The 12,693-nt window shown below is 42.5% G+C and overlaps 1 protein-coding gene across 1 annotated transcript; it reads right to left on the bottom strand.

Moving 5' to 3' along the window:
• Positions 1 to 2,459: 2,459 nt before the first annotated feature.
• Positions 2,460 to 12,215, bottom strand: RPL11 (ribosomal protein L11). Its single transcript, XM_026702637.2, has 6 exons — positions 12,095 to 12,215; positions 8,588 to 8,741; positions 6,385 to 6,491; positions 6,175 to 6,306; positions 4,024 to 4,134; positions 2,460 to 2,537 (listed from the first exon to the last, which is right to left on the bottom strand). The coding sequence occupies exons 1-6, from the start codon at positions 12,146 to 12,148 to the stop codon at positions 2,508 to 2,510; spliced, it is 588 nt and encodes a 195-aa protein (XP_026558422.1). The 5' UTR covers positions 12,149 to 12,215; the 3' UTR covers positions 2,460 to 2,507.
• Between the last annotated feature and the right edge of the window lie 478 nt (positions 12,216 to 12,693).

The raw sequence follows: 12,693 nt of genomic DNA, 5'->3' as shown, positions 1-12,693 counted from the left end.
CCAGCAACCCTGACCACTTGGCCACTAATGAAGACATGTTGAGTTGTATTTTAACAACATCTGGAGGGCCATGAGATCCCCACACCTGGTCTAGGAGAAACAATGCTTCAAATACATGCACCAGTTTCTATGTGGAACTGTACAAGACTATGAAGAACTATTGTTCATCTTCTTAGTAGTCAGTTGGGACTCTTTTGCTCCGCCCCGATTGCCTCCAAAGATGCTGGGGGTAACAATCTGGTTATAAAACATGCATATGGGCCAGCTTGATGGGAGAGGATGGGATTGCATGGGTCTTAAATCACACAGTAAATAGTTCAAAGAAAGGACTCAGCAGGATAGGCGAACTTGTCTTCCAGTCCTTAATTTGGGGTGGGGTGGATAATGGTGGCTAGATTTATATTATCACTTTATTTGGATTGTATTGAAGAAGCCAGAACGGCCTGGGTTCACTTAATACTATGAAGCTAGAAGCGGATTAAACACTTATCAGTGATGTTTCTATAACCAGCACTGTTATTTATATCCATTTATTATTTGTAGAAACACCTCAAGGTAGCAATACTCCTTCCGATTTCCCCACAAAAACCTTGTGAGAAGTTGGGCTGAAAATGACCAGTCACTAGCCCAAGGCTGAGTGTCCCAGTTTGTAGCCTAATGCCTTAACCGCTGCACCAAACTAGCTCTATTTACCATCCTATAGGGGGAAGTTGTGATGGAAGATGTGCCATGTGCAATGACAAAAACAGGAAAGTCAAACAGTTATTGTGCGATTAATTAAATGTACCAAGGTTCAAATACAACTTGATTCACACCTGGAGCTGGCTTTAGTCTTGTATGTTGTGAGCTAATCAGATTCAAAAGATTGTTCATACATATTGTGTGCAACAGATCAACATTTTCCTTCCATTCACAGCAAGCAAACTGCAATGGTTGTGTTCATACAGCATGCATATTGAAAGTTGGTCATGGCTTAGTCTAATTGTCCTGATTTTTTAGTTTTGTGTTGATTTAAGAACCCACTTAGAACAAGCTTGCAGAATACACTTGATATAGTGAGGTGTCCAACTTATGATTGTGTTGTATGAGCTCAGAACGTGCTGCATTCTAACAATAGCATCAATTCTTACCCACTTGTAAGATTCTGTCTCAGTTAATGCTGGCTATGCACAAAAAGGCAGGTTATTTGAGCATCTTTAGACATTTATTAGTTGGAACAAATGTAATTTTCCACCTTTTGTTAGGTCATTTAGACACCTCATGACCAAGTTTTTTAAAAAAGAAATTTAGCTGCAGAACCTGTTCCCTAAAACCTAGCTTCTATCAGAAAATTGACATTCTTCTTTCATTGCTGTGTCTCTTTCACGCCCATTTTCAAATTGGGGTGTTGCCAGACGATCACTTAGGAAGGAGGCAAAGACCAGTAACTGCAGGCTGGGTACAGCAAATGAACTTTGCAAGCATAGGACAAATGTTTTTATACAAATTGAACACAAGGGGATAATACATACAGCTGAGACAGGTCTATTGTTAAGCCCAAGACTGGTCTTGAGAGGTTGGTTGTCAGGGAAAGAAGCTTTTCCTGAGTTAAGACATGTCTAGACATGTTTTAATAGGCAGATGAGCCTTGAAAATTACCAATCCAAGGCATTTATTTATATAGCACAGTCTATCATCTCCAGCAAGGATCAAACTCCATGATGGGACAGGCTGTGAATGCACCTCTCTTGAAAAAGGGGATAGTACTGGAGCAATGGTACAACAGGATGTTCTGGATCAGGGAGGAAGTAGGAATTTCTCTGAAGAGAAACCACTCCATCCTAGAGAAATAACTGATATGATTCAACTTATAAACATTACAAATTTCTGTCTCTTTTGATGAGTTTTTTTTAGAGTAGAAATGAATTTGGCCTGCGCCAATCCTACTGTTACATTTGGAACAAAATCAAAGGATTATACATTGTTAAGGATTGACCATCAGATTTCAGCAGTGCTACTTCTGGAATGCTGGTAGGTTATATGCAGCCAGGAATCGTTCATTCCTGGTCTAGGACAGTGTTTCTCAAACTCAGTAACTTTAAGATGTGTGGACGTCAATTCCCCGAATTCCCCAGCCAGCCATGTCATACATCTTAAAGTTGCTGCAATCATTGGCCTAGGGAAATTGGTTGAATGAAAACTGGATATTTTCCAAGCTATCATACAAAACATAAAAAGGAAGACCAATGCATACTTATTAATGTTGCTATCAATCCTGACTGGATCACACTGGTGGCTTCTGGATGACAACTGCCAAATCAAACGAATAACAATCAACCTCTTCAGAAACCCATATGCTCCCACCCAATGCAGCATTGCTGCCCCAAAATAGTTTAACCTAAACTTGAAGTTTCTTTCCAAAGAGTGAAATTCAATGCCCAACTATAGAGTCCATGGAGAGAAGATTACACGACAGCAAATTAAACAATGTAAAATTTTATTCACACTTATTTCCTAGTGGAAATAATTCATTTGCCTGGAAGAATGATGCCATCATACTGCAAAAAGAAGAAAGAAATTGGATCAGATATAAGCAAGGCAAGTATATGCTTTAAACACGTAAGTTCCATCACACTCTATTTTTTTCAGATTTATAGGCTATGTCAGACCACACAGCAGGCTCAAGCCATTCAAAGTTCACATATCCCATCCCCCTCTCTCCCCAACTTCCACATGTGTGAATGTTTGCACAACAATCTCACAAAAAGGGCTCAAAAAGGTTGAAGCTTGGACAATATTTAACTGACACTTTATTCTGAACTGTGGCCTAAAAGGATGAATAACTCATTTGAGACTGTCTTCAAAGGCTCTATTGACTCAACCCAGGCAACTAAGAGCCTATTTTAAAATTTTGCTTGTTGCAATTAGGTTGCTGAAAAAAAGAGGATCTCATGAATGAAGTGCTGAAGGATGAAGGATCTCATGAATAAAGAACAGTTTTCTCACATGGAAGCAGATTTGAAATGCAATGTTCCTGGATATTCTATGACTTACATGATGCATAATAAAAACTGTATAAATTACAATTTGCTGTAATATGTGAAGCACACTCTCCTCTTTTTACATTTAATAGATCTCTCATAGTTAAGGACTGGTAGATACTAACAATTCAAGATAACTCCACAAAACTATCCAATCCAGCAAAACCACTAAGAGAAATGTATCGCCCACAGTTCTACTGAAATGCAAAGACAGGTGGCCCTCAGCGGAGGGTGGCAATTGGGACAGGATTTCCGCTTCTAAGCACGTTTGCAAAGTGTGACTGCATCACTGCAGTCCCAGTTGCTGTTATTAACTGAATCCCAGAGTCATAAAGCAAAGCCACTTCCTGTTGGCTTCCCACAACCAAAATCAGTGGAGAACCCAACAGGAAGTTGCAAGTCCTACACAGGCAGTGGGTGAGGGGCTGGAGAGGTGTGAGATATCCCAACTATTTGTGACCTTCCCTGCCAGCCTCCTCATGGACTTTCTAGGGAAGCTGGAGGAGAAGGTTACAAGAAGTGATCAAAAGATAACAGGGCACCCCAATTGGTTGTAAATGCGAAGTGTCTCCAGATCAAGATCATGTCACTGTGGGGATGCTGGGATGGCCAGAAAACTGAGAGTTGGGTCACAACCCGCCCCTTGTCCAGCACTGTTGTAACTTTGAACGATCTGTGAACAAACGATCATAGGTGGAGAACTCCCTGTATACTTTTGGCATTCCTCACTGGGATGGGGGAGGCAATGTGTTGCATAAACTGGACTGGAGACGTGCCTCCCAATTGTAGCTGGAACTACAATCCCCAATGTTCTCAGGCAGCATGGCTCTCCAACATGGTATCTGGGGATTCTCAGAGGTGCACTGTGTCCTCCATGAAGGGCACCCGATGGGGGAGGCTCCTTTAAGAAATGCCTGCCACTGATGTAAAACCCAACAGAGCAGACCAACCACAGTGCTTTTCAAAAGCTTGTTTGAGGTGGTTAAAAGCCACGCCAGTTTACCTTTTGTTGAAACCAGCGCATGGCTTCCTCCTTGCTGATTCTATGCTTGGCCCCGATGCTGCCAGTTCGCCGCTTCTTGTCAGCAATGCTGAACCCTGGCCTCCCCAGAACCTGAAGTGCAAGCAGTAGCACACGGAAGCACGGTTAACTCCTAAGACCATGCTTCAGGAAAGCCTTTCAGACATACTCCCCGTATTTCAAAGGGACTAAATGTGGTAACTAGCAAACAGTTGAACATTGACTTAGCACCAGACATTTTGGAGACCAGAGGTTAATCAACATGGGGGCCCTTGAGATTTTCAGAGGCTGAGCCTGTGTGGGTCCCAGCTTCTAAAGCAGAGGTGTCAAACTCACATTGTCATGTGACATATCACGACTCCCCGCCCCCCGCTAAACTAGACACGGGCATGGCCAGCATGTGATGCACTTGGTCCACAGGCCGCAAGTTTGACAGCTCTGCTCTAGAGCAGGGGTCTCCAACCGTGGCAACTTTAAGACTTGTGGGCTTCAACTCCCAGAGTTCCTCAGCCAACTCAAGTTGCCAAGCTTGGAGATCCCCGCTCTAGAGTGTTCAGCCTGAGATATAGAACAGCTACAGCTTTTAAGGACCTTAACCATGTAGAAGTGAAAGGCCTCCCTGCAAGATACAGGCTAGATACTAATCTACTTAACAGTTATGGCACAGCTTAAAGCTCCGTGGAAGGAAGAAAAATTATGAACACTCCAAAATAAATGAAAGTACCTCTTCACAGGATATTCCTAGCCAGAACAGATCAATTCTTATTAGGTTTTCTAAAACAGTCTACAGGCTTAATCCATTCTCTTTTCAATATGGTGAAAAATGAGCCACATGACAAAAAGCCCATCAATTGTAAAAACAAAAATCTGGAAATGAAAGTTATGTCATAGCCAGGAAACTAGTATCAAACCTCCTATAAATATCTTGCACCAGGATGTTTACATCTTCAAAAGTGCTTCACTCAATATATATGCTGGTTTCATTCTCCAGTGAAACAAAACCACGAACATAATGAAACCAACAAACTTCCAATTATTCTAAAACTGATTCAACCCCTTTCTTGGGTGCAATAGTAATAATGACCGTCTTCTTGGTCATGCTTCTCAGTTTATTATCTGTATATTTGTCAGGCCAGAAGAGACCACTAAATTCCAATCGTGAAATCCCAACTGAACTGATTTATTGCTTATGCCTATGCACAAAAAAATCTATTCAAAGGTTAGAACTATTTTGGCCCTAGGTAAGGGTTAAAGGAGTTGCACTTAGTTGTTCAGGCTTCATAGTGACTCTGATTCCTCTTTTGACTCTGGCCCCAAATTCTGCCCCTGCTTCTCCTACGATATTCCCTGTAATACAGGCTCCTGACTAAATTTTCATAGATATATTAGATTGAGACAGAATTCTTCAAGACCAAATTTGGTAATAAGAAGAGTCCAAGCTTTCTCCAGGCAGCAGCAATGGTGCTGTATAAAGGATTAAATCAGCATTTCACAACTTCAACAAATTTATGATGTTTGGTCTTCAAGTCCCAGAATTCCACAGGCAGCCATGGGGAGGGGGCTGGCTGGGGAATTCTGGGAGTTGAAGTCCAAGTTGAGAAACACAAGGTTAAATCATAAAATTCTTCTCTACAGATGTTACTGGCAAGTGCACGGAGCCAGAATGTAAGGAGATAAGTGGTTTAATGCTACAGATGGAATCTGATAGTAATAGCACTTAGATTTGTATACTACTTTACAGTGCTTTACACAACCCTCTCTAAGCAGTTTACAGAGTCAGCATATTGCCTCCAACAATCTGGGTCTTCATTTTACCTATCCCGGAAGGATGGAAGGCTAAGTCCACCTTGAGCCGGTGAGATTCGAACTGCCGGCAATAGGCAGTCAGCAGAATTAGCCTGCAATCCTGAATTCTAGCCACTGCACTACCGCGCACCATCTCTGTTTTGGTTCATGTGTTACTCAAGGATACCAGCTGCAACATTTTATCTGTTTTCCCATTTTTTAGCATACTAATCTTTATGAAAACAGGACAAGCATCCCTGCTGTCACTGCAATGTTACAAAGAGTCCAAATTAGAGTTATACAACATAAAAACTTAAGAATGTAGAAGTTTAAGCTAAATATACAAACCACATAGAAGTCCAAGCCATAGATGCCAATACTGGGGTCATATTTAATTCCCAAGTCGATGTGTTCTTGGATCCCAAATCCAAAATTGCCAGTGTCGGAGAAGTTATTCTTTCTCAATTCATATTCTCGCACCTGAAATAATGACATTAGTTTTAAATCTGTTCCCTTCCAAACCCCATGTGTTAGAAAAGTGATTTAACAGCTGCTTACCTTCAATCCTTTCTCCAAGATCTCTTCAGCTTTTGCCCCACGAACAGTGCAATGGACAGCAATCTTCTCATTTCTCCTGATCCCAAAAGATCGGACAGTGTATCGAGCTGCAAAACGCAGTTTCATAAGCTATTTTTGGAGTCAGAAAACAAACTTCAAGCAAATACAACAAATCTAATGGGGTTTTAGAGGAAATCCCAAATCCAAGGATCAGTTGAGAACTTCGGAGTCAGTAGCTCATATCAGCCTTGAATCTGCAACCTTCCAGATGTATTGGATATTACTTAATACCACCTGCTGGGATACCTATCACCACACTTAGATCAACACATCTGGAAGGCACCAGGTTGGAGAAGGCTATGGGCACCCCCACGTAATGGTCCATTTAAGGGCAAAAGAAGCATCACCTCTCACCTATAATTAAGTGTTTTAAAGCTCAGATGAAGTATTTCCAGCTCAATTGTTACTGGAAACCAGAGCAAACTACTATATTCCTGTCAGTGCTGACAAGATGAGATTGTAGAATCAGATGGCAAAACAGCAAAGGCTGGCTTTTTTGTTTTTTTGTTTGCTTTTTCCTCACTGGACAGAATATTGACTTGCCCATTCATTAAATTCTCTCCTTATTCTCAGTGGCTCAAAGTCAGTAGAATGAATACAACAGTTCAATGACAAATTTATTTTAAAGAAATTAGAGAGCATGTGGTCTATAAAAACCCACTTTTAGGTGCTATCCTCAATACAGATATGCTGGCTTGAATTCTGCTCCCATTTTTAAAAGAGTTCAAGCCCACATTGTGTGTTGAAAAGATGTCTAAAAATGAGACTGACAGTAAAAGTATCCTCTGTTGAACTCGGAACCTCCAATATTCACCTATCAAAATTATTCATGCTGTCTTTTGGAATGACAATTGTCCCAGGGAGCTTACAAACTACATATATAATTATGAAGATGTAAAATACAGTTTATACAGTTAACTTAAGAAAATAAAAAACTGGACATTGTGTAAAATAAATGCCACGTGTGGATTCTAGTAAATTAATTTGGAAGATACAGAGCAGTCAGGTGCTTTAGCCTGTTTCTTGATTTCTGACAAGGAAGCTTAGGGATCTGAGCTTTGGTCAAAAGCTTTACTTACACCAGATCATGACACTAAACCAGGGGGGTCAAACAGCCCACAGCCCGGATGTGTCCTGTGCTGGCCACACCCATGCCCGTTTTAGCGAAGGGGAAAAAAAGACATGATACGTCACATGACAATGAAAGTTTGACACGCCTGCACTAAACAAACTCTTCACAGCATGACCACCCCAAGTATTTGGAATCCCATAGAGGAAAGCCTCAAATAATTCTGGAGTCATTTTCAAGAGCAGCAGCAGCCGCCACCAAAAAAGCTAATGCAATCCTAAATTGTATCAACAAAGGGATACAATCAAGATCAAGGGAAGTACTAATACCACTCTATAAAGCCTTACTGCATCCAGTTTTGTTCACATTATAAAAAAGATGTTGAGACTCTAGAAAAAGTAGAGAAGAGCAACCAGGATGATTAGGGGAGTGGAGGCTAAAACATACGAAGAACGGTTGCAGGAGCTGGGCCTGGCTAGTCTAGTAAAGAGAAGGACCAGGGGAGACATGATAGAGGTCTTCCAATATTTGAAAGGCTGCCACAGGGAGGAAGGGGTCAAGCTATTTTCTAAAGCTCCTGTATGCCAGACAAGGAATAATGGATGGAAACTGAACAAGGAGAGATTTAACCTGGAAATAAGGAGAAACTTTCTGACAGTGAGAACAATCGGAAGTTGTGGGAGCGCCATCACATGAGACTTTCAAGAAGAGATTGGACGGCCATTTGTCAGAAATGGTGAGAGCAGGTGTCCAACCTGACAACTTTAAGACTTGGGACTTCAACTCCCAGAATTCCTCAGCCAGCAAAGCTGGCTGAGGAATTCTGGGAGTTGAAGTCCACAAGTCTTAAAATTGCCAAGGTTGGACACCCCTGGTGTAGAGTCTCCTGCTTGGGTGGGGGGTTGGACTAGATGACCTACAAGGTCCCTTCCAACTCTGATTATCTGTTAAATCTGTTAAGACTTTGTTCTACAATAACCTTCCCCAGCCAAGTACTAAATCGAAGTTCCTACTACCAGCTTGGTGAAGGCTGCTAGTTCTTGTAGCTCAGTCAATGCCTTGGAGCAAATTTACCTTTTGAGAAGACGGGAGTCTGTCCCGTGAGCTGCTCCAACACTTTGGCTGCTCGAGTCAGCCTGTCCCCACTCTCTCCAACACAGATGTTCAAGCAGAGTTTGCGAATGCGCAGCTCCCTCATGGGGTTTTCCTTCTCACCCTGGTCTTGCTGCTACAAAATGGCAGGGGGAGAAAAAAGGTTGTGGTGATGGCAAAAAGAGCCCAGTCTTATTCTCATCATGTGTAGTCTGAAACAATAAGTAACACTTGGAGCTGAGATTAGATTTCTTGAGACTGGCAAGGCTACTTTTGGTTTTATGCTACAAATCCAGCATAACACCTTAAATACCTCCAACTGGTTACCCCTCTCTTCCCCATAGTAGTTTTCAGCTATCGATTCTGATTGTAAACCCTTGTCTGTTTTTGATCTCTCCAGCTTCAACTGAACTGCCAGTCTACCTTGTAGCAGACTAAGGGAGGAGGGAGCCACCATAGTACCAAGTAAGAGTTATTGGTATAGTCGATTCAAAATCTCATAGCAATCCCCATATTTCTTTGCCTGCACAAGTCACAGAGTCTTGCCATCTCATTGTCGGAATGTCTGTCAATAGCACGCAAAGCAGACTTAAGAGAACTACACAGAACAAAGTACGGATTAAATAGTTCCTAAACCTTGACGCTCCAGTTTCAAAAACTGACTTTCTATTTAATTTGCTGGTAGCTAATTAAAACAGGATTTTCATGCACCATTAATTTTTACCTCTACTTGTAAGTCAGAGGGTTAGGGCACCTTGGCCCCACAGAGTATACCTTGAATAACAAAAATAATCAGAGTGTTGTGTAGAAATTCACAAAGTCCCCGCAATTTATCATTAGGGTACAAGCTACGATTTAGCTTACACCTAAACAGAAATACCACAGGACACGGGTCAATCTAAAAGATGCATGAGTGAAAATAACTTTCATCACTAGTAGTATTATTTGGGCCTCTGGTGGCACAATGGCTAGAGTGCTATACTGCAGGTCACTTCTGCTGACTATCGGCTGCCTGCAATTTGGCAGATCGAATCCCACCAGGCTCAAGGCTGAGTCAGCCTTCCATCCTTCTGAGGTGGGTAAAATGAGGACCCAAATTGTTGGGGGCAAATAGGCTGACTCTGTAAACCGCTTAGAGGGCTGTAAAGCACTGTAAAGCGGTATATAAGTCTATGTGCTATTGCTGTTAGCGCTATTATATTCTTCTAAAATAAAAACGACTCATAACCTCACATTTGAATGGACTGATAGGGTACAATTATAACTCAGTTGCAGAAGGCATGTTTTGGAGACCCAAGGTTCGGGGTTCAATTACTGACACCATCAGCTTTAAAAGGTACAGGTAGCCCTCGATTTATAACTGTTTCGTGATTGTTTAGTGACCATTCAAAGTTACAACCACATGGAATAAAGTGACTTATGACTGTTTTTCATACTTATAAATACTGCAGTATTCCCATGGTCACATGATCAAAATTCAGATGCTTGGCAACTGACTCGTATTTATGATGGTTGCAGTGCCCCGGGGTCATGTGATCATTTTGTGACCTTCTGAAAACCAAATCAATGGGGGATCCAGATTCAGTTAACAACCTTGTTACTAACTTAACAACTGCAGTGATTCACTTAACAACTGTGACAAGACAGGTCGTAAAATGGGGCAAAACTCACAACATCTGTCTCACTTAACAACAGGAATTTTGGGCTCAATTGTGGTCATACGTTGGGGACTACCTGCAGCATCTGTAACTCCTTCTGCTTGGGAAAACTGCTAAGCAGAGTTTGCACTAAACAGATTCAGTGCTCTCCATCCAAATCTGCTTCACATTAAAAATGTGGCAACATGCAATTACAAACAGCACAGAAACAAAACATTCGGACTAAATACAGCAGCATCCTACAAACCATATGCTCTTTTGTTCAGAGTGTCCCTCTATTACTTGTCCTCCTTATGCACCTTTTTATTAATTATATTTAAAAACCAGAACTGTAGTGCCTTATGTTATTACTAGCTCAACACCCGTGCTTCGCTACAAAACTATGTGGTCAGGCTTAGTTTTGGGGGAGGAAAATAAGGGGGGAAAAGTTCTGCCTCTGCCTACCAACATCCATCAGTATTCATCTGGCTAGTGTCCTGTCAGTGAGAGTTGAGGGCTGTTTGGAAACGGAAACAGTATTTGCTATGTGAGCAAGGAGACAGCAAGGAGCCTGGGTGTGGCTTAGTTCAACTATTCTGTACTGAAGCTGCTTGGTGCTGTGAAACTGAAACCGAAACTCCTCTCCTCTGCTTGTGTTTTGCATTTGCAACAGATTTCTTTTCATGTGTGGAGGGGAGAGTAGAACTCCTTAGCATCAGAGCATGTTAATAATAATATAGGAAATACTAAACGCTCTGATAGTCATTTGGAAAAACCCTTTCTTAGTGATCCCCTAGAAGCCAAGAGGAACATATGTGCCAAATTTCAAGTTTGTAGGCTTTACAGTTCTGGAGATTTTGTGATGATGCATGAGTGGTATTTCGCTTTCATATATATAGATTATGGTTGGCCTTGCTCTTACCTTAGCAGACATTTTTAAATTGCATTTCTACACTGCTGTAAAATTTAAGTTTTGCTGGAATACAGATTTAATATTATTCCTCTTAACATCAAGACTGGGATTATAGCGACCAGGGCAGTGGGCCAGGGCAGTGGGCAATTCGTGCTGTGGCTACACCATCACGGATGACCATTTGAGATTGAATTTAACGAACAACACTTTTCCCAAGGAATGAAATAAGAATGCATTTCGGATTATCATCAACAAGGAGCCGAAGAGGAGCAACGTGGGAATTAGCCACCAGCCGAACATAGAAAGGAAAACTCTTGTTCGCACAACGACCTCTACGGAATATACACGTTTTCTGGACTTGCATGCACGATCCCCTACATCAGGGGTCTCCAACCTTGGCAACTTGAAGCCTGGTGGACTTCAACTCCCAGAATTCCCCAGCCAGCAAAGCTGGCTTGGGAATTCTGGGAGCTGAAGTCCACAAGCCTTCAAGTTGCTAAGGTTGGAGACCCCTGCCCTACATCACCTAAACAAAGTCTTGAGAATTCACCTAACCTGCATTGCTACCGACACACACACACACACACACCCCCATTAAAATGAACTTAAATTCAGTATATCGTGGGAACCCAACCATAGTAGTCCTTTAACTGGAAAAAGCACAGGCAGGCCCAGCAGTCCTGCGCTCTTTGGCGGAGGATGAACTCCATTAGAAGGCCGAGATGGGGAATTCATTACAAGAGGGCCGGTCATTTTTTCTACACCGTTTCGTACGCGCAGGAATCCCCGCTGACCGCTACCCATAATCGCCTCAAAAAAGGCCCAGACCCTTCCCCTGCCTGCTGCCCCAATCCCTTGGCCGAAGGGCCTCAGATCCATGAGGATGGAGATGGATTTAAGGCGACCCACGGAGCCAACTGGGGCAGAATGACTACTCACCGCCATTTTGGAGGCGTGGAAAAGAGCGCGAGGCCTCCGGAAGAGGATCTTCATGCAGCCGGTCGCGCGGATCTGCCATAGAGTCCGAGTCGGGGCCGTGTTATCGTACAGAGGGGCTCCATGGAAAGGCGGAATTGAGGACGCCGCACTGCCCTCTGAAGGCAGGAAGAAAGCACTGCCATCCTACCCATCATTTAAAGCCGGGGTAGCAAGAAACTCAACCGTGGAGAATTTAAACTGTATGGACTTCAACTCCCAGAACCCCCCCCAGCCAGCATGAAGCATTACAATTGGGGCCATTACTGGCTAGGGAATTCTGGGAGTCGAGCTCCACCCAACTTAAAGTTGCCAAAGGTGAGAAACATTGTTCTAGAGATTGGTGAGCTGCAATGCTAAGCATCTTTGCTGTTGCCTGTTTTTTGACTGGAGCTGCCATGAAATTCACTGGCTGATCTTGCGCTGATCACCACCTTCCAGTCTAAACCATTTCTTGCTTTCCAGAGATGGCCAACATTTCAGCAATATATGTGGGCAGCGTTTGAAGGTAAGAAAGTACCGTTTTGTTTCTCACTTCTTAACCGCCATCAAATTGGGTAGGG

The sequence above is a fragment of the Pseudonaja textilis genome, chromosome 10 (assembly GCF_049901715.1).
Source record: "Pseudonaja textilis isolate UNSWEBS1 chromosome 10, rPseTex1.2, whole genome shotgun sequence".
Classification (NCBI taxonomy): domain Eukaryota; kingdom Metazoa; phylum Chordata; class Lepidosauria; order Squamata; family Elapidae; genus Pseudonaja; species Pseudonaja textilis.
Note: the sequence above shows the minus strand (reverse complement) of the source record. Positions and strands in the feature narration are given on the sequence as shown.